At 42.0% G+C, this 26,820-nt stretch overlaps 1 protein-coding gene across 1 annotated transcript in view; it reads left to right on the top strand.

The window, feature by feature from the left end:
- The window catches only part of LRP6 (LDL receptor related protein 6), a 591,871-nt gene that overhangs the window by 64,480 nt on the left and 500,571 nt on the right, over positions 1–26,820 (top strand). The window contains exon 3 of the mRNA XM_069228018.1: positions 23,549–23,746. Within this exon, the coding sequence (XP_069084119.1) occupies positions 23,549–23,746 (198 nt within the window). The remainder of the gene's footprint in view (positions 1–23,548; positions 23,747–26,820) is intronic.

The following is a 26,820-nucleotide window of genomic DNA, read 5'->3' as shown; positions in this document are numbered from 1 at the left end:
TTGCAAAACATTACTGTTTGGATTCTGAGGTTAGAAGGGACGGCCATTTTGCACGGTCAGTGCTGCAGGATTTCTTGGTTTGACCATTTAGGCACCCACCGCCGGGCGTGGTACTGCTTTGGGACTCTATTCATGAGGTGAGGAATCCACAGGTAGTTGTATCCATCAGAAGAACGAGTTACTTACCTTCGGTAACGACTTTTCTGGTGGATACATTAGCTACCTGTGGATTCCTCACGGTCCCACCCGCCTCCCCGTTGCCTTTATGGTCTTGCCAAGTAATCCTTGAGTGCGCTCCTCTTGGTCTTTGAGGGTGCAATAGATGTATATATATAATATATTTATATATATATAGGTATATGTGTATATATCTTTATGTATATACTTGGTGTGTGTATATATTTTAAAAGAGAGAGTTTTTTATATATATATATATATATATATATATATATGTACATAAAAAGATTTACAGTTATTCATACAATGTGGTGTATTTTTACAATATAATGGATGTTGCTTTGTTCTTTCATTGCATTGCCTGGTTGTTCTCATGCACGTAAAAAATGATTGGTACTGACGTCCGCACGTCGTCGAGGACCTCTTATTGCCTGTATGACGTCAGACGGCGTCGCGTGCGAGACAGTGACGTCCTCGTCGACGTGCAGAGACTAGTAAGAAGATTTCCGTCGAATGCTGGCGCCATGGGAGTATTCATTAGGTGAGGAATCCACAGGTAGCTAATGTATCCACCAGAAAAGTCGTTACCGAAGGTAAGTAACTCGTTCTTCTAGACATTCATAACTTTCGCCATGATGCAGATGGTGGCCGTGGCACTTTCAATCGACTTATTTCTTTCAACTGTTTACTTTTCATTTTCAATTCATGTGGCAAGAAAATCCTACATAGGGATTTACAATGCTAATAGCGCTAACTCGAGCAAACGCAAGACCCATTGCATTGCAAATGCTTGTTTCTTACTGGTACGGTAGGGAGGAGACTAGGGAACATGGAGGGGGGAGGTGAGCAAGCCTGAAAATGGAGGATGGGGAGAGGGAAAGAACACTATGATGTTGTCAGTGTCATAGCTCTTTAGTTATGACATGTGGGGGACCGACATTAACAAGTGAGGGTGGGTGTGTTGTTGTGCAAGCTAACAAACAGCTACAGAAAGGAAGGCAAGTTGGGGGGCTGGCAGACTAAGTGGAGAGGTACACAGATGTGGTGAAGTGCTTGAGGACTCAGTTGAAACAGATGCACACTGGTAGAGAGCTTAAAGTCAAAGATAGAAGTAGCACCTGAAAAATGGGCAGTGGACGCCACACGTGATGCGTCCATGCGCCAGAGGAGGGTCAAAGAGGATGGAAACCTACAGCAGCTGACCAACAACATCCAAGCAAATGAGAGTGACTGGGACGCCATCAAACAGTAAACAATGGGTGGGCTATAAGCCCCCTAAATGTAAACAAAATGTCTTGAATGCGAGACCTAAAAAAGTTGCACCTGAATAAGTGAGCAGTGGAAGGACACAAGTAGTTGGATTCATGCTCCAGGGGAGGGGCAAACACAGGAAACCGAAGTGAATTCTGCATGCAACAACTTATGAAAAGCAAGGAAATGAGTGGCACTGAAGTCAACCAATGGAAATCAGTGTGTCATTTCCTACACCCTTGTCAGGATAAAAAACAAATGTCCTGGCACATAGGCTGTCTCAGGCCAGTCAAACATGAATAATTCTGAAGAGTGATTTCACCGTGGGTACCAATATTTCTCATAACTTTAACCAGCAGTAGGACAGCAAGTTCAATAATTCATCATCAACATTTAGAAGTCAGTAATTCTCCAACGCACCATGACCCATGTGGTCATAAATACCCACACCTTTTAGTAAAATTAGAAAGTTGATTTTTCTAGATTTAACAATGCTAATATCACATAAATCAATCTCAACACCAAATGATAGGCAAATACAAACAACACAGGATGACCAAAGCAGCGGAAAAGTCTCAATCTAACCAGAGCATTTATCATTAAAACATTCAAGGGTTAATGTATAGATTAATAATAGCAATATCTGAACAAGAGATGGCATACATCTAGACTTAACTGGTGAATAAAATCAACCCTTTGTAAATAACATTTGTTAGCACGTGGCACACTAACCCTCTAATTTGAATGGCATGTTTGAGCTTCATGCAAAAGTAATTTAGACAAAAGTTAATTTGGTAAATATCTGACTGTGGCTCTACAAAAATAGTAGTGGGTACTTAAAGAAAGACAAAACCTACAACAAAGACATTTGCAGATATATCTCTCCTGTACGGATCAGCAAGCATAGACCTTTTTGTCAGTTGGGCATCCGTCTGGTCAGCGTTCGCAGGGGAAAGTGAAGGGGATTGGCTCATCCACGATTGGACTCTGAGTTAACTGAACCAGTTTAGCATGGGCATCAAACAATGGAAAACAGCATCAATAGCATTTGCAATAAATAACTGTAATTACATGATGAGGCTAAAGGAAGGGAAGGGCATCTGGAACTCTGCTCTCTCTTTTTCTTTGTCTGCTCCTTCTGTAATTTCCAATTCTGTCTATGTACAGTCCGGATAAGTTAAAGTTGCAAGGCCGTTTCTCAATCTCTAATTCGTCCATACGTAGGGTGTTCACTGTAAAACCAATAAACATTAATTCTTAAGTCTGTGATATAGTTAGATAGTCTTTCACACGTTGATGATTGGCTCTTCTCTCCTTTCCGTCACCAGTCGTAGTCTGCCAACATTTTGTTGCAAATATAACTCCATTTAGTAGTACTATTGTCTTCTCCTGGGAACATCAGTTTCTCATGCACAACTACAGTTACGACATAGAAATTACAGCTCACGGCTCTCACAAAGTTTGAGGCATCAGCTAGTGCAACATTGCAAATCTTTGGTCAGCACTATGTGAACAATGAATAAGTGGGAATTCTCTGCTTTTACAAAACATTCATAAACATTTATTTATGCCTTTAAACTTAGCATGAGGCCTTGTTGACTACGCCCATTATTTCACCATTACACTATGCCTAGTAATTTTACGCAAAACATTTCATTACTATGTTTATATGTTTCATTAATACATTATATTCAAGAATATGAATATTAGTTCTAAACAGCTAATATTTTTATTAATGTCGCACACGTTTATGGTAGGTGGGCATATTTTCATAACTCTTTATTTCACTATTTTAGTATAATTCATGTTAATTCTTAGCTATTAATTATTGCAAATGTATTAGTATTAAATTCAGTTTCACACATAGTTTTAGTAAAATGAAAAGGTCTTGGCCAGCACCAGACCCAACAAGAATATTCTTGTTTACTTCAATGAAAGCAGCACTACGAAGAACGAAATATCTAGAATGTATGGAATGATCCATTATAGGTTTAACATTCACCTTCACCATGTTTAACGTACACATAACTTCCTTTAAAAAAAAAAAAAAGTGCACGTATTGTTAGGTTAATGCCTTTTATTAGGTCCAAATGGTCATTGCATCTTAGAGGATAACACGGTTCATCTCTTAAAATCTTTCCTGAATTGATGTTAATTGGCACTTATTCTGCCATTAGTAAGGATGGCAGCTCCTTCCGGAAGTCCGGAGTAAAACGTACCAAAGTTTTCTTTTTCAGCCTGGCGTTTTATGGGTTTTCTGTTAGCAAGTGGATGACTATTTGTTTTATTCAGACATCATTTTTTTGGTGTTCCAGACTAGTGGGCTGTTCAAAATTGATTGTGTATTTCTGCAGTTGGGACGGACGTATATTGTATTCCCATGTAAGGAAACCACACACTGGTGACATTTTGCATTTTTTTGGCTTTTGAGTCCACTGCTCACATACTTAAGGTAACAGACAGAGAACTGAAAAAAAAAAAAACATTTTTTGAGGTAAGCAAAATCTGTATGAAACATGCTAAGTATAAATCCGAGGAGCAGGATCGGAGTTGAGGGCATTGCTCCTCATCATCAGTCTCCTTCTTCGGAAAGGAATAATGGTGTGAGATAGCATCATGGTAGCGTTCTAGGGTGGAGGGTTGCGCCCACCACTGAACTGCGATTGCTGGAAACCTATGGGCATACCTCTGCTCACACTGGCAGTCCTGCCTCTTTTTTTAGTTTGTGACTTATCCTGAGTTTTTAAGTATTGAGGATTCCCCCCCTGCATATTGGTGAAATATTTATAGTTTACTGTCTTCACCTGCTAACAGTTTAAGGGCCCAATTTCATTATCCTGTATTCAGAAAGTTGCTAGAATTTGCCATAATGTATTATTCACTGGGTTTAGTATTGCAGTGTTTTATGTGGTGTATTGTCTGTATATTTTGCCCCAGTTTAAGCTTTTTGCTACTAGGCTCTGGCCTTTTCTTGTAACAGTTTTGATCGTGTTTTAGTTTCTGCACGGTGTTAAAAGGATGGTGGATTCCATGCCTTAACTGTTTCATTAGAGAACTTGTTTTATGTTCCGTTGTAGGTTATGTACTGTTTTAATTATGCCCCTATGCCGTCCTCCTTCCTCTAATGTAAATTCCTGCTGCTCCTTATAGTTCAGCCCTTTTCCAGGGTTGTAAGTGGGATGAAAAAAGAGAGAGTGGGGGCTCTGAAAGGGGTGTGACCTAAGCATAATAAGTAGGAATCCATTCTAAGCGGTATGGCCTGAGGCGCTGCTGTGCAACAGGGCTGTAAACATTGACAAAGCCAATAGGCCGCATAGGCGATTCTTGTTTGCTTTGCCAATGCTTGTTCTGTCCGCATCATTCTGAAATCTTCTATCAGCACATCGCACAGCTCATCTCTGCAGTCCGGCATCCTTGTTTCTCCCTCTACTGCAAATGCTTCCTTGTATTTCCTTCGTTTCACCACCCTCGCACATTGGAAGGGCCGTGCCTCCTTCACAAACTTAAGCATAGAATCAGTTACAATTGGCAGACGTGAGTATTGCTCTGGGCGAGCAAGCACTCACAACATTGACCGGCACTGTGAGAAACTCCGAGAAACCCACAGCTGAGTCAAGACCCGTTAGAACCACTTGCTCATAACCGCAGCTCACGCAGACGCGGAGGCGAGTCATTTCGCAGTACCCAGTATACAAGAATGTTAAACGAAAACAAAATACACAAACGTAACGTACTGGAAAAAACAAACCCTTTAGGAAAAGCAAGATTAAGTAGAACACCTGGAAAGTAAAAGGGAGCTATATGGCCTACATGAACTGTTTTTACGGTCATTGTTGGGAAATCAGTCAGTGTTTTTTTTTGCCTGCTGAGGTAAGCACACGAGTATAACTCCCCTTTTCGATGTCCGATTTTAATTATTGCCCCGTAGGTGATCGTGCCCTCTTAAATCACTGCCTTTATCGTCTTGTTTTTGCTGATGACTTGAAATCTAATCACTGCATGAGTTGACGTAGCCGCGAGGTCACCCCTTGGTCAAGTGAGGGCAAGGCTTCTTCTGACGGCTAAACGCAGTGTACACTACCTTCCAATCCGTCGGACCTCTCACGCGACCGGAGAATAACCAAGCACCCCAGCAGTGCCCAATCGCTAGTCCTGTTTCTAGGTGCTCCTTTCGTTCATTCCCTAGCACATGCCATGCCCGGCCAGGATACCCTCCCGCCCCTAGGTGATCGGGCGCTATGCAGATCTGCATAGGTTAACACAGCATTGCTGCAGCGAGTTGGTGTCTTTTCCTATCTGGTTTGTTTGAGCTGGTGTTAGTGTTATGCCCACGAGTCCGGGCAGAGGTTTTGAGGTGCGTGGTGGTGTTCTAGAAGAGATGTGGTGTAGTGACCTAGTTGCTGGCCTTCAAAAGTGATCACTCCGGCTCTGTGCCCTGTTGGGACAGCAAGCGAGGTGGGGTCGTAGGTTCTGTGTTGGAAACTTCTACAGCTCTGGAAGTTGCTGATTGCCAAGGCATTTCTCTGGTGGTGCACCATCTGCTGGAATCTTTAAACACCAGGGAGGACAAACCCAGCCGCCACTTAGCAGTTCACAAATGGCAGCTACATCTGGAAGTGGTACCAGGCATCTTCCAGCAACAGGGTATCCTGCTTCAAAGAACAATCAGTGTCAACAACACATTTGCACACTGGAGTTCCCACTGAGGCTCTCTTGGTGACTCATTGAGTATATAGTGGAGATTTGGACTTCTTATATTCATTTCTGCCTCGCTCTTAAAAAAAAAATAAAAAAATAAAAAAAAAAATCAGAACTGACAGGTCCCAAGTCGTCTTTGTGGCTATGGCTTGGACAAGGAGGGTGTGGTACTTGGAACTTGTGGGCATGAGTATCTTCGCTTCAATCAAGCTGTCACTTGGAGGATTTTTTGCTGCAGGGCAAGGTCTTCCACGTGGATCTGAGATTTCTGCACCACCATGTGTTAAAGGTTGAATAGCAGCAGTTGTCGTTGATGTCATCCTAGCAGCTAGGTTCCCTCCAGCAAAGTTGGTGTACACTAGTGACTGTGTGGCAACTGCCAGATGGACCGACCACAGGCTGAACTGTTGGGCATTTTGTTATTTGTTTTATTTTTAGCCCAGCTAGGCCTTGCAGGCATAAAGGTCATTTGTCTACCCTTTTGGATTTTTCCCCCCCATAGTTACCAGGTGAGTCATCTTTGCTCAAATCACCTGTTGTGATGAGTTTTCTTAAAGGGTTACAACATAAGTTTACACTAAAGCTCTTAGTGATGCCACAATTAGACATGAATTTAATTCTCACTTTTCTAATGTGTTCCTTTTTTTGAGCCAATGCACAGTGCGTGCTATGCCTTCTTGACCCCGAAAAGTATTTCTGGTGGTGTAACGTTAGCTCATCATGTGTGTGAGCTGCAGGCGCTCTGAGTCCAGCTGCCTTACACCACATTTTCTCCAGGCAAACTGGTGCAGAGAACTCAAGCTGCACTTGGGCTTTTACCCTTCCTTATTTTTTGGCCCACCTCACCCTCAAAAGAGGAGAGAGAATCCATCCTCTGAACCCCAAGAGAGCCCTCGGTTTCTACATTGTTTCTAAGGGCTATTGGGTGAACAATAAATTCTTAGTGGGTTTCTCAGAAGCAGGGAGGGGCTAGGCACTGCAGAAAAGAACCACCTAGAGGTGGATAGTCCTCTGTGTTAAAATTATCTGTGTTAGCTGACACAGCTTCCTGGTGGATTATGGGCTCATTCCACATGAGCCAAGGCTGCTGCTACTGTGCTGGCATGAGGAGTACCTCTACTAGGTATGTAAGGCTGCTTCATTAGCATTAGTGCACAAAGAACTGTTGACTTGACTGCCTGTCTGCTGGGATGGGCATTTTGCCTATTTGGATCTGCAGAACCTTTTGGTCTGCGCCATTTCACAGACCCACCACCTGGGCAGGTATTGTTTTTTTTTTTTTAACAAAGTGAGAGTAGAAGTATCCATCAGAAGAACAAGTTACTTAAATTCGGTAACTCTTTCTGATGGCTGTACTGTCTAAACACAGAGCTGTAACTACCCTCCCACCTCCCTGTACCATAGAATGGAGACATTGCCATCTTCAAAAAAGGCCCTGCTCTAGAGGTCTGCATGCTGGTCATACTGATTTTTCTAATGCCCTCTGAGGGCATTGGCAAGCCTACGGAAGAAATGGATGTCAGTGTGCATGAATGTCCACCTGTAGGTGGCTCTTTTGTCTCTTCTTTGATGGAATAAAACCACATTCAGTTGCAGAAGTACTGGTTTGACTTTTCCAGATCCAGTCTGACTGTTAGGGTACATTCACAAGGTGGGGACTTTGTGGTTAGATTATGTATCCACTTGAAAAAACATTACTGAAGGTAAGTAATTTCTTCTTTATAAAAAAAAAAATTGGAACAAAAGTTTCAATACATGGATGCCCCATCCTACTCTTTTGTGGATTCTGCAATAGAAATATTTTTCTTCAAATTTTTTAAATGTAGAGGGGGAGTTTACAGGGATACTTTAACTTCAGTTCAGAAAACGTCTGAAGATTGAATTCCTTAAAACAGGATTTGGTTGGAAATTTGAGTGACACTGTCCTATGAACAAGCATTGGCAAAGCCAATAGGTTTTGCCTTTGTTTTTTCTTTTGCATTCTATCCTACTAACTGGATTATAAATATTATAAAAAGGTTATAATAATGTTTATTTACCATTTAATAATCCATTGATAGTTGTTTATGTTGTGATGTATGTTGAATCAATATCCTAGGGTTCCAAACTCGTAATTTGTACCTTATTTAATATGGCATTGTATTAGAGTATTATAATGTGTAGTTAGTAAAATGCCATTGCACCTTCTGCACCATTCAAATCACGACCTTAATTCCCATAAGGTAACAGCACTTGTGACTGCCTGTTTAGTAGAATCATTTAGTAATAATCTGTTTAGAGGAGTTATGACCACTTTTGGCCCTAGTGCCACCCCTCCTGATACACCCTTCAAATCACGACAATAGTGCTTGCAAGGTAACTGCACTTGTGAATGCCTGTTAATAAGTCACTGAGAGAATAACAATTAGAAATAAAACGTCGCCCAATTATGCAAATGAGTTTTCTTTAAAAATGAGTGGTAATAAGAAACGAACACACAAATACTTTTAATATTTGAAACTTATGTATCAAAATTGTAATTAAGTAATGAAAAACACAACATAGTGAGCCCACTCGCTGCTGGCTTTTCATCTGCACTCGGTACTCCGTTGCAAGATGGCCGACATTTACACACATTTCAACACAAATTGACTTGCGATTAGTATATATTTTCGCGTACAAACACTAACAAGTAACCAATCACCAAAAACTGGAAGGTGTACTTTGGCCACACTCCACGCGACGACAAAGGCAGAACAGAAAGCAGTACAAAAGAGCAGTAAGTGGCCTGCTAGCCAATAAAATGCAATTAAATTGAAGTGACATTTGAAGGAACAAATGGGAAGTTCAAGTAAGTAAGGAGCGGGTTCTTAAGGCCAGATGTATGACCATTTCATTTGGCGAGTCTAATTGCGATTCATAATTAAACACTCGCAAAATGAAATGTACAAATGTGTCTCAGACACATTCAGCGATTCCCAGTGGGGTCACAAATGACCTACCTTATTAATATTCATGAGGTAGGTTGCAATTTGCGACCCCATTGGGAATGGCTGCATTGACTGGGATGGTGGCCTACTGGGGACGGCAGACCCAAATGCTTGTGACTGTTTTTTAAATAAAGAAGTTGTTTTTTTGTATTGAAGCCCGTTTTCCTATAAGGAAAACGGGCTTCATTACAAACAAAAGAATAAAAAGTAACCTTCATTTTTTCAGAATAAGCTGTGGGACCACTTCCTGCTCCGAAAACATTTTGGTGCCCCCATTTACAAACCGAAAGGAGTCCCTTGGGGAACTCTTCCCATTTGCGAAGGGGTTACCACCAACTTGAAGTTGGTGATAACTACAGTTGTTTTGCAGCTGCATTCACGGTCGCAAAACAATCATACATGCCGTCCAAAAAGCGACTTGCAGACCTATTTTGCAATTTGGTAAATAGATTACCAAATAGCATTGGTACATACCAAAATGCTATTTTTGGGTCGCAGACAGCCCGATTCTGCAAATCATGCCATTTGCAAGCAGAAAATAACTACGTACATCTAACCCAAAGTCACTCTGAAGAAATATTTCATATTTTTTATTTTTTTATAGTAACATAAGGTTTCGCAAGCACAGTCCAAGCGAAACCTAAAAATGGGTGCATGTGTGAGTAATGCTGGATAGGGGGAGACACCTGTATTAGATTTGGTCCCTGTTACACTAAGACATTCAAGCTCATGTACTTGTTTGTCAAAGCACGTCGAAGTAGCTGCTAGGCATTGTTTGGATGCAAGCCAAACTTTCTAATAAATGAGCATAACCTTTTGGGAAAATGGGCTTCTTTTTATTGTTGTTAGAGTTAAAAAGAAACCCAACAGCTGACTAAGCTATTTTTCATTCTGTTTTTGTTAAATTTACTTGTGCAAACACTTCAGGTAGAGGCGGTTTGAGAGAATTTTGAAAAATTACTGTGTCATCAATTTGGTGGTCTTCACAGTTGCACAGCACAGTGTAGGGCATTCTGAGTGGGGAAAATGCATTTGTTTTTGCTTTTTTTTAAGTGTGAATAGACCGGGCGCGGACAAGGAATAATTTGTAAATTAGCAGCGGTATCCCTCAGAACTTAAATTTTCACCTCAATTGACTATATTTTGTTGAGAATCCTATAGGAAACCTTCAAGGTATTTGAGATATATATCAATTTAACAGTCAAACACACACACACACACACACACGTTAAACTGATCTGTTTTACTTTGTGTTTGTATGATCTGAATTTGCAACCCTGTTGGTTTAAAAACTAGAATACTGGAAATGTGATATTCTCTGACGTTTCCTAATATGCAAGCTTCGAAGTTATGCGCACACTGTTGAACATCTTGGTGGAATATACTGAGGCCAGTGGAATCAAGCAAATTTACTCTTTATAGCACAGTTGAAAGCATCTGTTGCTTTCAGAGCTCTTACAGTCACATATGTTGCCCCTGCCATAAGGAAGTATTCTAAAATGGAAATATACCTCTTCTAAATGAGCCAATGTGTTAACGTTTGCTTATCGGATTTCCTCGTAATAAACCCCGGCACAACGTCGGACCTCTGTTCGACTAGGGCACGGGTCTCGAGGGTAGGTTAATCAGCCGACTGTCAAGGAATGAGAAGTAAGTCTGTTCCTGGACCTTTTTTCCGTCTACCTTCCCCCCCACCCCACCCCCCCCCCCTTTTTTTTTCAGTGTGTCTAATGCCGATTTCTGTATCTTGAACATAACAGTTTAACCACTAACATACGACGAGTATTCACTTGTGTACGGTTAACTGTCCTTTACAAATCATGTAACTGACTCGGATGAGTGTTTTATCCACTCTCTTCGATCGTTGACTTTATGCTAAACTAGATAATTTTTCAGACTTATATAAGCCCCAGCCGTGTTGAGTGAATGATGGCAAGAGGTTTCAAAAACGATCATTCACATCAAGTCCCTCTTACCATATAATTATGACTAAAGTTTGGAGATGATCATTGATTTCTCCATTAACAAAGAATCCTTGTAACCTTAAATTATGATTGTAGTTTTGAGATGATCACTGATTTCTCCATCATCACTAACTCATGATAATCTTCTATGAACGATGGTTCTCATTGCTGATATGAAAGTCATACTAATACTGTTAATGACAGCCATGCGGAGTAGTATTTGATTTGGCGATTTGTGAACCAATGATATGTGTGAACTGCTCATTATACTAACTCTTCTTGATTGTGCATCAACAGAATATTAGTTCCTTTTCCTGACCGTGATCCTTTTAAGCACTATCCTGAAATTGGGGATGGTAAGCTAACTTTTATATATTTTTTGCACAAGTGTGAGACACCGTAAACTTTACTAACTTCACACATACACTAACTTTGCATTTTTATTGACACAACCTGACCAAGGGTTATGTTTTATCTATTTAGGGCGACCTTTTGTGTACGAGTAGAACTAAGTAAGTCACTACTTACTCTTAGACATTGTTGAATATTAGTTCTGACATTTTGGAGTAGATTTCCTTTTGGTCCTTGGTCCTGAAGAAGCGTCATGGGATCCGGCTGGACCACTTCGACGCGAAACATGTAGACCTATCATAGAGTGATACCGTATAGTGTTTATCCTCGTTTTTTGAGAGTGGGTGACCATTATTCATCACCCTGACTCTCTACCTTGTTTTTAATCTTGGTCTTCATCACATAAAACTGATTAAATTATGAGTGACAATTGTTGATGATGAACCAATTTTAATTCATTCTATTCACTCCACTTATTTTTGGGTTCTCCGAATTGGGCACCTTATCTAAACAAACTATTTTTGAATGTGCGATTTTTTTGAGCACCCCGGGTAAGAGCTCCCCCATGGGGGGAGCCCGTTAGGCATTGCAGCACCAGCCTAACGAGGAGCTGTCCCAATGATGAAGCCAGTCATCCATTGTGATGCATGAGGGCTCTTGCTCCTGTGTGTATATGTATATATATATATATATATATATATATATGTAATTTTTCACCCTAATAAACTTTCTAGATAGGAACAGTGTACTCTTAATTTCATAACGTTTGCTTACGTACACAACAAGCATAGAAGTTTTTAGAACCCCATGCAGTTCCTGACCAACACTTCTCCTAATCAACATCTGGCTGCCCAGGGACTGTAGTGAGAAATGTAAAGTTTTATACAGTGGTGTCCCTCTATCATTCGAGAAATTAGCTCAGTTCTGGAACCACCTTCTTGCCTGTTCTGTTAGACAGACAGTAGTGTAAAATAGTGACGGGTAAAGATGCCCCTTTAAACTAGCCTCTATTGAAGGCACTAGCAGACCAACAATTTTCTCAGAGATCTTATCCTGTTTAAACAGCCTGCTGAGTTATTTTTTGATTGCCATGATTCTGCTTGAGGAAAGTTGTTAAGTGTCAGGTATGTAGTCTATCCTGAATCCCAGGGTCTCAGTCTACCTTTTGGGTACAAGCTCAGACTTCGGGTCCTTCATGATAAAGCACAGGCTCTCAAAGGAATAAGAATGCAGTCATTACATGTTCTCCTTGATGCAGGATATGCCTAGGGGGTTTAATCTGAAAGACTTTAAGAAAACCTATATGGTGGGCCGTTGTCATCTGATCCCCCCCCCAACACTCTTTTTTTTCGTCTTCAAACAGTTGATCAACTTCCTTGACAAGCATGATTTGATTCTAGGAAGAGAACATTATTTTCCCTGGCACCTGAAGGTGAATTAGGGTGCTGGAAAATTTAACAGGAGCCTCTGATTAGTTTGCAGTACCCAGGTAAAAGGTCCTTGGTAAAAATCAGTTTATTAAGGTAAACTATCAAATTCTTCCCCTCACCCAGTTTTACAAGGGAAGGAGAGTTTGAGCTTATCTTTAAATCTTAAGGAGAATTTGCTTGCCCCTTGTTTATCAAATCACCACTGGCCACTTCAGGCCTCGGATGGGATGAATCTAAAGCATCTTTGGGTCTGTTAAGTTATTCTTTCTGCCTCAGCTAAGGTAAACCTTAGAATCTGCTGGAGAAAGTGTCTGTCAGTGTTCCCCCTTTGACAGCCGGCCTTTACAAAAAGGGGATGCTTGAATATCTCGATAAATATATGGAATTTGTCATGAACATATTAACACGTTTGTCTTTCTCTTTGACTGACTGGTTTATGGAAAGGAGCCAGTCTGATGCTGCAACTGCGCCAGATGTGGCCCAATTTGGGTTTCGCTTTAAAGAAGGTAGAGCTGCATTATCTGCTGACACAGCACAATCCTTTACCAATAAAGTTCATTCTATAAATCGAACTGCAGTCTGCGATCTGAAAACACTAAATGACTATTGAGTGTAATTTGGAGGCAGAGCCCTTTAAGGCCAGAAGCTCAGTTGTGGAGTAGCGTGGCTCAAAAGTTTCAAGGAAGCTGATAAAGTAGGAAACCGCTGAAAACATAGCTATCTGACACCCTCTGTAGATGATGAAGTGAGAATAGTGCTTAAGAGGAAAGAGTGCAAAATGGTTTCAGACTACATTTAGCACCAAGGTATCTAATGGTGGAAGTTTGTGCATAATAATGAAAATTGATGTTGTCTAGAAGGCATTATATTCTCCTGCCAAGGTCTCTTGCTCAATAGAGAGACCATCTTCATTATGTACAATATCTAGATCTAAAAATGTTTTCAGTGGGTCCGACCATGTCTAATTTATCCTAGCAGCCTCTCAATCCAGTTAATGCCTTTTGGATCTTAGTAAAGCTTTCTCATAAACATCAACATTTTGGGGTTAATATCTACAGTTGCTTCCGCTCTGCTTTCTAACACTGGTCTGGATCACTCTGCTCTTAATTCCGGACCTTACCAATTATAGCTGCTGTTAAACATATGCTGCCACTCTTTGAGGTGGCGTCTATACTGGGATAAGCTGTATCCTGTGGATTGAACATTCCTGCAAAGCTAGCTTTACTGCTAACCCTGCAGTCTGACTCATCCTTTTCTCCATCTGACCGTGATCCTGACTTATTGTTCCATGTTGAAGGGCACAAAATATGCCTTCCTTCACAGCTATATGCAGTCTCATTTTGAAACATGAAAATCATTTTGGAAACCAGTGATTCAACCTGGGCCACTGTAGTTAACTCATTAAGTTATGACTTCTGCGCCCTCTAATCTTGGAGCTTATTGGGTAATGCTGGTGCATGGACCCTTCTGGCTCTTGGGCTCTCTGGACCTGGCTAGAAGGGCCTTCTTAAAATTCTCAAACTCAGACTTAAATTTGGGACTAATGAGGGTCATGCCTGGCTTTATCTGTTTTCTCTGTGAACGGTCTTTTGTTTTGACCCATCCTCTTTGCCGGCTGACAAGGACCTGTTTTTTTGGAGCATATATGGGCCTTGGGTATTTTCAAGTCTTAGTGCCTCTAAATAGGAAGTGATCTATTCTTCCATCATTCTCTATTGCCGAGGGTTTAATTTAAACTTTGGTTACCTAGGCTAGTTCTCATATGCACTAATGGCATTTAATGCTGCAACACTTGGCGCGTCACCTCTGGCGCTCGGGAACGGTCATGTTACACAGAAAAAACAACTGCTAGAATGTAAGTGACTGATACATCTGGTAAAAGATTTTGAACTATACAGCATAAATACACATATATTTAGCTTCAAAACAAGAATTTGACTTCCATTCGTGGGTACTCAAGATCTTTAAGAACACTATTCAACTTTGTAAAAAAGAAACTGGAGCTAAAGGCCAGCTCGCCTTGAAAATTGCAGTTCAGTTCCACTTCTGTTTCATGAAAAAACTCTTAAGAGAAGTTCATTACTGCTTCTTACAGATAAAAGCGAAGTCTGAAGAGGCTGCAAATGGGCAGCTTTTGCACTTTATAAACCTACATAGTTTGTCTTCTCTCCATTAAAGATGCTTGGCTCTATGTTTAATACGTGCCTTTATTGTAGAAGCGGAAGAGCCTACAGCTTTCAAATTAACCTTTGGCAAGCCATGTAAGAGAACCTAATTCTTCATCCATTTGATCTACAGACCTAATAATGAACTCCACTTAGCAACAGTGTGTAGAAAGTGACCACGAAATAACCCCTAAACACCTGCAATACTGTCACGTACCAGGAATGGCTTTTAACCACGTTACAAGACATACATGCTTTTAGTGTACATAGTTCCTAGCATAATGGAGGACCTAGGTAAAGGAGAGTTTATGCTGCTGATTCATTTAGCTAACTCAGGTGCCTTTAATGCGGTGGAACACAAAATAGTGGTGTAAAATCTTTTCATTGACTGGTTTGGCTCTTTCCTTCATAAGAGTGCCTCTGATTTCATAGTCACTTGTAGTGTCCCTCAGTACACTCTTCTGTCCCCGTTCGTTTCTCCCTACCTAATTCAGATCATTAACAATATCATCTGAAAGTATACACTCTCTGTTAAGGCAGTATGAAACGCAAATCTTGGTAAGGGTGGATGAGATCAATCCTCCTCCTCAGGCCTCCTTCAGGCTGCAGTGGCATGTTTTGTGAGAAACGTTTGACCGGAGTTTGCGCGAATATCCTCTGTGCAGCATGACTGCACTTTGAAGTCCTGAACTGTGGTTTAGTACGCACGACATCGTCGATTGTGTGGAAGTCATTCTGACAACCTTTCAAGCACAGGCGTGTCCTGTGGTTCTGTCTCTCTTCTTTGGAGGAATGTTGATTCTCGATAGATGAAAGGGTTGTGGAGGCATCGCAGTGAGTAGGCTTGTGCTCCTTTTTTTTTTTTTTTGCCTCCCTCCTGATGTTTGAGGTATGAATCAATGTTGTGGTTTTCAGTACATGAGATGTGATTACAATAATGACTGTACTAATTGAGGTTGCTCATACTGTCTGTTTTAACATGCCTTCTGGGTCAATGACGTCGAGGGCTTGCATATCAGCCGATAACATTTTTTCGGTGCCAGCAACAATACAACTACAACAACCTAGCTTTCAAAGAGCTTGAGTGAGAGGTGAGCAGCTTACGATGTGTTTTATCCAACTTGTTGCAAGCCTACAATGCTGCTCAGGATGCAGTTTGCCAATTACTGGCTACAGACTCGGTATTTCCACATTTCATTATTGATGTTGATGTAATTTTTATTACTGAATTGGAAGGATAACGTGCAGGCTTGACTCACTATGACATTTGAGCTGTAAAACTACTCGCCAATGCCTTTTGTCACAAAAAGTGGGAGATATCTTGTAAAAGTTTAAGACTGTTGGGTGGCTGGAGTGGATGAATTGATTTAAAAAAAATAAAATAAAAAAAAATGTTTCTGCATCAAAGGATCTTCACAGGTAGTCACGTTTAGAATATTCCTAGGTGCTTGGACATAGGAGTACTTAAGTCAACATATATTGTGCCAGATTTATACCGCATTTTGTACATCTCATCCGTACAAGAGCCAAAGAGTATTGATTCTGTGAAAGGGAGGCTCATAATTAAAAAAAAAAACAAAAAAAAGTTACTGAGCATTTGACTTCTAAGGTATCAGTTGCAACCATTAAGCATGTTTAGGTAGATAGCATGGTTTCATTTGGTGATGGGCCCACAGAAGCAATAGAAGTGCTGCTGACTTTATTATGTAATTGAACACTAGTTCCCTTTGCATGACTTCATTGAAATCCGCACTCCATTCTCTTGGAAGCTTCTAGGTAGAAGTGACCAGGGACTCCCATACGGCTTTGTCATATTATCCTAGTTCCACTGTGGCACTGTCAACACTGTTGTTGAGAATCCACAGACTTTGACCTCCTACATCAGTGTACTTGCTCTCTCTGTCAGGAGGCACAGAGGTCTTTTGGCCTAGTGCACCTTTCTTCTGGACCACCAAGACTGACGAGTCTGGTTTAGGTTCTTGGCATAAGCATAAAAGATTCTGTTTAGAACATCTTTATGCCCACGTTTTACGGGGTTATTATTTTCACTGTGGCTAGGGATAGGAACTTCAAACACTCCATACTGACTGATTATGGCTTTGTTACCCCCTGACAACTCCCCCCTCCACCAGATAAAAGGCATTGTGGGAGTTGGGGCTATTGCCTTATACGTGATGAAGTTGTCAGTGAGAGGTCATTAATGTGGGAGTGTAGGATGAGTCCAATACATTTCTCGAAGGGGCTTTAAATGGACACCTCCTAATGCCTTTGTGGAGAGGGTGCAAGAAAAAAGGTGGGACTGTTCAGAGATCTACATGTTGAAGTTGCTTGAACCAGAGATCTTCTTGAAGGATGATATGAAACTACCCCTTGGAATCTTTGCTAGTCGTGGTGAAAGATCCTAGATCTTCTGCAGAAATCACCATCCTGGGGGTGGGTGTCAGGGGGCAGGGTCGTCGTCATTGTGCTCCCTGGAGAATATCAATAGGGCAAAAGGAGGTTGAGTGGGTGTCATAAGTGTGGTAGGTTTGATGTTTGATGTCCTGGTCGCTAGGGCACATAGTAAAAATGCTGCGCTTTCTAAGGAAGCAGCCAAATATACCTCTGCGGAACACTCGGGCCAACCTCTCCCTACATTTCTCCTCTCACTGGCATCCCTGTGTGCCACTCTAAGCCTCCATTTTTTTTATTTTATTTTTTAATTATGATCGGATATTTAGTTTATCTTCATCACATTATATTCACCGCATTGCTGCAGTCCTTTGCATGCAAACAGAGCTGCTATCAAATTTGAGCCCAGAAGAACAAATATCTATTTATCAGACTTTTTTGTGCAAGTCAGTTGCATTCCACTGTGATTACCTGTTGGTATAGTATGCATTCCTGACATAAAATGCAATGCCCTTGGGCCAAGGTTGCGCTATTTAAAAAGAAAAAAAAAAGCTTATGATCCCAAACAACTATTTTAGATGACAATATAAAAATAAAATGACAAAGCAGCCACTGGTACATTCATCCATTAAAACCTTTGAATTATCCACCACTTCTTTTCAAGCTATTTTTTGTGTACATATCTGAGCATACCTCACTATACAGGCACATTCAAGAACACAGTGTCTGTGTAACAGACACCATGCTGTCACCATACTGCAGAGCTGAAGCAGCACAGCAAGTATCTGTAGGAGTTGCCAAAATTGACATGAAAAACACCTGTGTGTAAACTGTTTTCTCTGTCTTGCCATAGCAAGCGCCGTGATTCTGGGCTTTTGGCGTTATATGGTACAAATCCCTAATAACCGAATGACCTCTGACTCCTCTCTTTACAGTCAGATGGCGCTATCTTTGATTATTTTCTTCAATGGGTGAGTTCAGAGGAGCACGGAAATGCTCTGACTGGCACCATGGCGGCGAGGTAGGCAGCGTGTTTTCCTGCATTGATTTGTTTACTTGTAAGCATGCATCCAGACTGACTCTAAACTACACTCACCCAGCCCTGGCGTTACTGTGCTAAGAGCCATGGTCCCTGGGGGTTTGTATGAAAATTTGATGTTTCCTCGTCAATAACATTTGACTAAAGCTCTTGACAGACAACCGGCATGTTTCTTAAGCCTACTATGTGACTGCAAGGTGAAGAATTATCTATTCGATATTCAAGATGTACATGAGCGCTGAACAAAGTATATTGATCGAGAAAATGGATTGAGTTGAAAATTCATAGTTATCTTTTTATCTGACATTTTCCAACTATGTACCTTCAAATGTCTGATGAAACATAAAGCATCTGCCGATAAGTGACATGGGCCATAAATTCTGGCAGTGTTCTGCCTCAGACTCCAGCATTTATCTTGTTTTCACACAGCATTTTTTTAAAATACACTTATTCCTAGCACGCTTAGTCTTGGTTAGTTCTAAGAATCTTCTAACCTTCCAGTAAAAGCAGCAGAGGTCTGCCTGAGCCTAACGGTGGGTAGCAGTAGTGCTCGGGAGCAGCGGAAAAGAGGGCCTGAGTGACAGGGCGCAGAAAGTGTTGTGGAGAGCAGTAAAACCAGAGATGGAGTGCTAAAACAAAAAGGGACCCAAGTTCCTCAAGATTTACAGCCCTGTTTGCAGAAACTACAGTCGGAGCACGGAGCTATTGAGAACATTGAGCACTCGTGGAGCTAAATACCAGTTTGCATTGGAAATTGCAATTCAGTTCCACTTCTATAAAGGGGGGAAAGTGAAGAAGCAAAATATGGGTGCTGAAGCTGACTGCACACCACTCACAGTGTAGCATGAGCAGGAAATAAATGTTTTAAAAAATAGTCCCCTAAACAAACAGATAAACAACCAAAGCGTCAAAATACAGTACTTGGTATCTGCTGTGTGGGAGAAAACGAAAGACACAAAAGAGGGGGTGGGGGGCAAAGAGGAAGGATTGACCACTAGCAAGCCAGGATTTTAAAATAGCGCTGAAACAAACAAATGAAAAGCAGTGGGTGGGCTGTAAGCCCACAAAGTATATACGACAGGTCTTTAAAGCTCGACCTGAAAAGGGACGGCATTTAAGGGGAAAATATCTTCAGCTGTAAAAGAGTCAAAACATATTTAATATACCAACTTAAGACTGTCTTAAAATGTTTTTGAACCTTTTGCATTTTAACCTGACTGACAATTTTCTCTCTGTAATGTAGGGGTTTACAAGGTTAAATGTAACACTCAAGTAGGTGTTAGATTCTGCAGTGTTGCACTTCCTGTTTAAATGAAGGTATTACTAGAGGGAAACTTTTGAAAGAAGCTGACATGTTTTCTTTTATGTAGATTGGACGTGTTCTGTTGTCCCCACATGCAAGCAGGAATATTTTAGTTTTAGAACTGTGAATGAAGATGCATATGGTGTAGAACTAGGATTATAAGTAACATTTCCTTGTTAACCTGCTCACAGGCTGCTATTGTGGTGCACATTTTGCATATTTTTTTCATGAACATCCACGTGTGCAAATATCAAATTATATCTTTCACACTTAATTTTAGAACACATGTTTTGCTTCACTAATGACCCAGATGGAACACCCATGCACTGACAAATCTCTGGAATGAGCTTCTTAGTCTAAAGAAGACATTTATTAAATCACTTTGCAAGGTTCGTAAAGGAAGGTCAGTAGAATTGAAAGTGCACCTTTTAAAATGCGCGCCACAATAAAGTGAGAACATGTACAAAGCATCTTCAGTCTTTAAACAACAAATATATACATGCAAAGATAAATACCTATATTGGGATATAAATATATTAATACACAATGCAAAGCAAATACTTAGTAAAAATTCATCACCATGGGGCATAGTTGCTCCTTCATCCTCCTGCCAGCAAGTCGTTAACCCTGGCCTGACTGCAACGAGAAAGAGAGAGCTAACCTCACGGGAAATATATCAGACATTCTACGTCTCAATCCTGATTGAGGCCTCTGAATCGCCCCACCGTCGACCTGGGTCTCTTATATACTTTTAACAACAAGAGAGGAGAATTCTGGAAACTCCCTCCCAATAAGTTTATTATTCAAAAGATGCTGGTTACTTTGGGTCAGTTTTGAAAAGAACATGTTGGGAATTAGCCAAAATCCCAAGGTGCCCTCTATCAAAACAAAACCGTTCCCTGCCATCCTAGTACATTCTTATCAGCCTAAGCCCTTGGTGAGAAAAAACATGCAGAATAAAAACATGAGCAAGAACCACATTGTATCTTGGAAAAATACTTGCAGCTTTTAACGTGGCGGTGGCTAATGCTAAAATAAAGTAAATAGGCATAATAAAGACGGTGTGCTGCGAGGCTAAGTGCAACGTGGAGTCAGTGGTAAAACACGAATACCATTACAAAATGGTAGTGAAAAATAAATTCCCAGTCGGAAAATGGTATATCATATGAAAGTAAAGCATTTAAGGTAATTCAGTATATCGCTGAAACATGAAAACATGATTTTTGGATGAAGTTCACGCAAGTCGGACCCCCCCACCCTTTGTATGTGTTCTCAGTGGAGTCTGCCTTTTTACGGCTTTTTCATTGGTATTGGGCAGGCATGAAAATATCCACTTAATCTTTCAATGTTATCTATTATGTTTATTTAAGGAAGCCGATAAAGTGTGAAGGACACTTCATTTTTACGTTTGGAGGGAAGGAGGGGGTAAGGTAGAGTATTCTCAGCCCAGTCTACACTGTAGAGCTCCTTCAGCTGTTTTTTATATTCACAGTTCACATTTAAGGAATATACAACGACCTGCTTCTTTATTTGAATTATGTAATGATTTTTTTTTAATATATATATTTTTTAATTGCTTACTCCACAGTGGGCGGGGAATCTGAAGTTAATTTAGGTCTGTTTAAAACATTGGAACATAGGTGTCCTTGATATAATCGCAATACATATGGCGTTAGCAGTTTTAACACCTTAATAAACAGAATTGTGGTTGTGCTGAGATTAATCACTTTGCAGATAACAGTCCAACCCCCAAAAACGCTAAACACTTTTTTTTTCATTTTGGCTCAAGCATTCATCTCTTATTTTTTTTTTTCCACAAAAGAGATCCTGGCTAATTTCGTGTCTTTTTTTGCTCCACATGTGGTGGATTTGAAACATACACAACCTTTGTGGATGCCCCTCGAGCGAACCATGAAAATAGCTCAAATGCAATTTTTTAGGGGAATGGGGTGTGGGGGGGGGGGGGGGGGCATTGTGGCAAAAGTGCTGAGCAATTATTTGCGGTGATAAGATACTTTCCTCCCAACTTTCAAGAACATGTTTGGAAAAACTGTGGTGACTTAAACAAAAAATTCTGAGTGATAGTTGAGATTTTGGGGTGTTTCTAACTAATTACAGCTTGCTTGTAGTGGAAAGAGGTGTGAAAACGTAACTTTCTGAAAAGTAGACAGAAAATAGGCAAAATTCTGAATTCAGCATGAATTCAAGGTTTTACCATAGAAACTAATTGCTTAAAGCAAAAACAAATGCAAAGAAGTAGGTTAGCATAGAAATGGGTAACAAAGATTTTGTCAGGGTGGATTGGGGGGAGGGATGGGGCTGGATTAAGGGACATCACCGACAGAATACAAGACATGGTTCTTTGGAGTCCGGAGCACCAGCGCTTGTCTGCTTGCCAATACTGTTATGCCCTGTGAGGAAGAAGAGAGCGTTGGAGGGAGTGAGATGATGAGGGGATGTGGGGAGAGAAATCCCGTTGAGTGGATTCCCTTAACAAGGGGTGAGCAGATGGCTACTGCACCGATTGTTTAATTATCCATGTACAGAGAAAAATCTGTGACTCTAGTATGCCAGAGGAGGGCCACAGCGTAGTGAGCTGTGATTGTTGCAGCGCCAGACGGGTCCTCGTCCCTGTGCAGTGAGGAACCGACAATCCGATCTGCCAGTAGTGGCTGTCTTTATGAGATAGCCTAACTGAGTTGGTCCTAGCCATTTTGGGTTAGTGAGAGCAAGCAACCTTCGATGCCAGGAGTGGGTGGCTGTGGAGAATTCTGCTGTGCCTTTCAGGTTGGAGCCCATGTACATCTGAGAGGCGATGACCCTGTATGCCAGAGGGGGGACACCATGGTCAATTGAGAAATGTGACATGGATTGTCACCGGAGGAGAGAGGCCTTTGTGGTGGCACCTATCAGCCTGCACTGTGACTGAGAATCAGCGTCAAGACTTTTGGACACCGGCGCACCCACCACCGGAAAGGACCAAAGCATTTACCCAGCATGGAAGAGCCATGAAGAACCTCCCATCTCTGCAGCTGTACAGCCGTGAGCAAGGAACTAGAGGTCTGCTGTAAACAGCCTTCCAGGGATGTGTACAAAGCTGCAGCACCCGCGAAGGCGGTACACTCATGGATTCCAGTCACTCCGATCCTACAGGTGTGGGTAAGACTGACTTTTATACAGAGTTGCAGTGGGGCTCCTGAGACTTGGACTAATGAGGCTTCACCTGAATGTCACCTGTAGTAAATGGGCAATAACCACTACTGCTAGAACTAGGAGGGGGTGTGACTCGGAGACCCTCCTAGGAAACACTAGGGTTCTTAACCTTCGAGGACTACAAAAGTTGTTTGTGTAAAATATATTCTCCTTTGTGTTAGTAGCTGTAAAATAAGTCTTTTTTTCATAAAAATGAGTATTTGACTGAACAAATGTTTATTGCTGCTGCACATTTTAAGTTTTAAGCTTGTGCAGACCATTGTGTTTTAAGATTACATACCCCTTGCAGCACTAGTCCTTTCCAGGGAGCCAATCCCTGGGAAAAAAGTGTAAGTGCTGGAGAATTCAGTTAGATGCATACATATCTTTCATGCTTCAAGTCTTGCACTGTTGAGCTTTCTCTCATGGACGTGTTTATTTTTTTTTAATAAGGAAAGAGACAAATTTGAAAGAAAATGGCAATAAGCTATATAAACAAGTAGCACTTTCTTATCTTCGCTGCCATTAGCAAATTTGCAGTAATATTTGACCCCTTTATGAGATGCTGTAAGTGTCAGTTATTTCTTCCCTTAATTATTCTCTTTGCAATGGTTGCAGATACATGTATTGGACGGACTGGGGGGAAGTACCCAAAATCGAACGAGCTGGAATGGATGGTTCAAGACGCTCGGTTGTAATAGATGCTGAAATTTATTGGCCTAATGGACTCACCCTGGATTATGACGAACAGAAACTTTACTGGGCTGATGCTAAACTAAGCTTCATTCATAAATCTAACCTGGATGGATCTCAGCGGTAAGAAAATAAAAAATGTACACTGATGTTTATCTGCTCAAGCTATTTTTAATGAATGGTGACATTGATTTGCTGCTTAAGCCATTTTTTGTTAGATGTTGGGATTTGTCTAGTACTTTCTACTTTTTTTGTTGCCATTGCAGAACATTCTCAACCCGGACACCCTTTTGTGTTCATCTGGGAGTGCCATGGGTGTACTATCTGTTAGTTGTTCAGTTGTGGGAATTATAGAGTTTGTTTAGTGTTTAGTTTTGAAATGTTTTGTGTAGGTTAGTATGAAAGTAAAATGATATGGGTCTTGGATGATTTCTGTGTTTTGTGGATGGATGTGTGTGCCGAAGGATTTTACTTTCGTTTTAATGACGTTTCCTTTTTAGTTGGACAGTCAATTACTTCAGATGAGTAATGGACACATTTATTTCTATATATGTTGCAAAGCTCAGTTAGCTAATTTAGAAGATATACTACGCAGACAAGGGTGTTTATGCTATTTAACCTGATGTTTCTTTAGAATGGATGTGTGGTGTGGTTGAGTAACACAGTGCGTTTGGTTTGCCATCAAGCAGTTGGTCTATTTGGCTTTGGTGCAGGGCCACGAGGGTAAGGATAAGTGTCTAATTTTTCACCTTTAAAACTCAGCTAAGCGCAGTTTCTCATTGAGGCATTCGATCACTTGTCATCTAAGTGCAACATGGATGAGTGTAAGTGTAACATGTACCCGTGTCTTGAAAATTGCTGGGTTTCTAACATCTCGACGTCCTTGGGAGCCCCTTCCTAAGTGCACCAAATGGAAACCGAGGACAAATACTGAATCATCGTGAATATATAAGTAATAGTCTATCTTACCTTTTGTTTTGGCTCTTTGAGTGACTTGATTAATTGTTACCGGAGATGTGCCTTTTACAAATATTGAGTAAAAAGCCTCACGCTTCCAGGTGGTGCTTTTTGTATTTTTACTAAAAATGTCAGCTAGGAGTTTAGAAAGTGTCTTGCACAGATTACCCTTTTGTTGTCGTGGGGTGGGGTGGAGTTTGTTGTGGAGTGTTGTGATTGGTTTCGGGTGAGGTGGATCAAGCTGGGATGGATTGGTTTGGGATGGGATAGGGTGGATTGGTTTAGGTTGGGGTGAGGTGGTTGGTTTGAAATGGGATGGGGTGGATTGCTTTGGTGTGGGTTAGATTGGTTTGGAGTGTTTGGACTGGAGTGATCTGAGGTGGATTGGATGGGTTTGGGGTGGATTGGATGGGTTTGGGTTGGATTGGCTTTAACGGGGGTGGAGTGGATTGGCTTTAACGGGGGTGGAGTGGATTGGCTTTAACGGGGGTGGAGTGGATTGGCTTTAACGGGGTGGATTGTGGTGGAGTGGTTTGGTTTGGGGTGGATTGGCTTGGATTGGTTTAGGGTGGATTGGCTTGGATTGGTTTGGGGTGGATGGGCTTGGATTGGTTTGGGGTGGATGGGCTTGGATTGGTTTGGGGTGGATTGGTTTGGGGTGGATTGGTTTGAATTGGTTTGGGGTGGATTGGGTTGGATTGGTTTGGTGTGGGTTGGATTGGTGTGGGTTGGGTTGGATTGGGGTGGGGTGAGGTGGAGTGGATTGGTTTGAGGTGGAGTGGATTGGTTTGAGGTGGAGTGGATTGGTTTGAGGTGGAGTGGATTGGTTTGAGGTGGGGTGGATTGGTTTGAGGTGGGGTGGATTGGTTTGAGGTGGGGTGGATTGGTTTGAGGTGGGGTGGATTGGTTTGAGGTGGGGTGGATTGGTTTGAGGTGGGGTGGATTGGTTTGAGGTGGGGTGGATTGGTTTGAGGTGGGGTGGATTGAGGTGGGGTGGATTGAGGTGGGGTGGATTGAGGTGGGGTGGATTGGATTGGGGTGGGGTGGATTGGGGTGGGGTGGATTGGGGTGAAGTGGATTGGTTTGAGGTGGAGTGGATTGGGGTGGGGTGGATTGGGGTGAAGTGGATTGGTTTGAGGTGGAGTGGATTGGGGTGGGGTGGTTTGAGGTGGGGTGGATTGGTTTGAGGTGGAGTGGATTGGGGTGAAGTGGATTGGTTTGAGGTGGAGTGGATTGGGGTGAAGTGGAGTGGATTGGGGTGAAGTGGAGTGGATTGGGGTGAAGTGGAGTGGATTGGGGTGGAGTGGATTGGTTTGAGGTGGAGTGGATTGGTTTGAGGTGGAGTGGATTGGTTTGAGGTGGAGTGGAGTGGATTGGGGTGGAGTGGATTGGGGTGGAGTGGATTGGGGTGGAGTGGATTGGGGTGGAGTGGATTGGGGTGGAGTGGATTGGGGTGGAGTGGATTGGGGTGGAGTGGATTGGGGTGGAGTGGATTGGTTTGGGGTGGAGTGGATTGGTTTGAGGTGGAGTGGATTGGTTTGAGGTGGAGTGGATTGGTTTGAGGTGGAGTGGATTGGTTTGAGGTGGAGTGGATTGGTTTGGGGTGGAGTGGATTGGTTTGGGGTGGAGTGGATTGGTTTGGGGTGGAGTGGATTGGTTTGGGGTGGAGTGGATTGGTTTGGGGTGGAGTGGATTGGTTTGGGGTGGAGTGGATTGGTTTGGGGTGGAGTGGATTGGTTTGGGGTGGATTGGTTTGGGGTGGAGTGGATTGGTTTGGGGTGGAGTGGATTGGGGTGGATTGGGGTGGGGTGGATTGGTTTGAGGTGGAGTGGATTGGGGTGAAGTGGAGTGGATTGGTTTGAAGTGGAGTGGATTGGTTTGAAGTGGAGTGGATTGGTTTGAAGTGGAGTGGATTGGTTTGAAGTGGATTGGGGTGGGGTGGATTGGTTTGAGGTGGATTGGTTTGAGGTGGAGTGGATTGGGGTGAAGTGGATTGAGGTGGGGTGGATTGGTTTGAGGTGGAGTGGATTGGGGTGGGGTGGATTGGTTTGAGGTGGAGTGGATTGGGGTGGATTGGGGTGGATTGGGGTGGGGTGGATTGGTTTGAGGTGGGGTGGATTGGGGTGGGGTGGATTGGTTTGAGGTGGAGTGGATTGGTTTGAGGTGGGGTGGATTGGGGTGGGGTGGATTGGTTTGAGGTGGAGTGGATTGGGGTGAAGTGGATTGAGGTGGGGTGAAGT

Source organism: Pleurodeles waltl, chromosome 4_1, assembly GCF_031143425.1.
Source record: "Pleurodeles waltl isolate 20211129_DDA chromosome 4_1, aPleWal1.hap1.20221129, whole genome shotgun sequence".
In the NCBI taxonomy this organism is placed as follows: domain Eukaryota; kingdom Metazoa; phylum Chordata; class Amphibia; order Caudata; family Salamandridae; genus Pleurodeles; species Pleurodeles waltl.
Note: the sequence above shows the minus strand (reverse complement) of the source record. Positions and strands in the feature narration are given on the sequence as shown.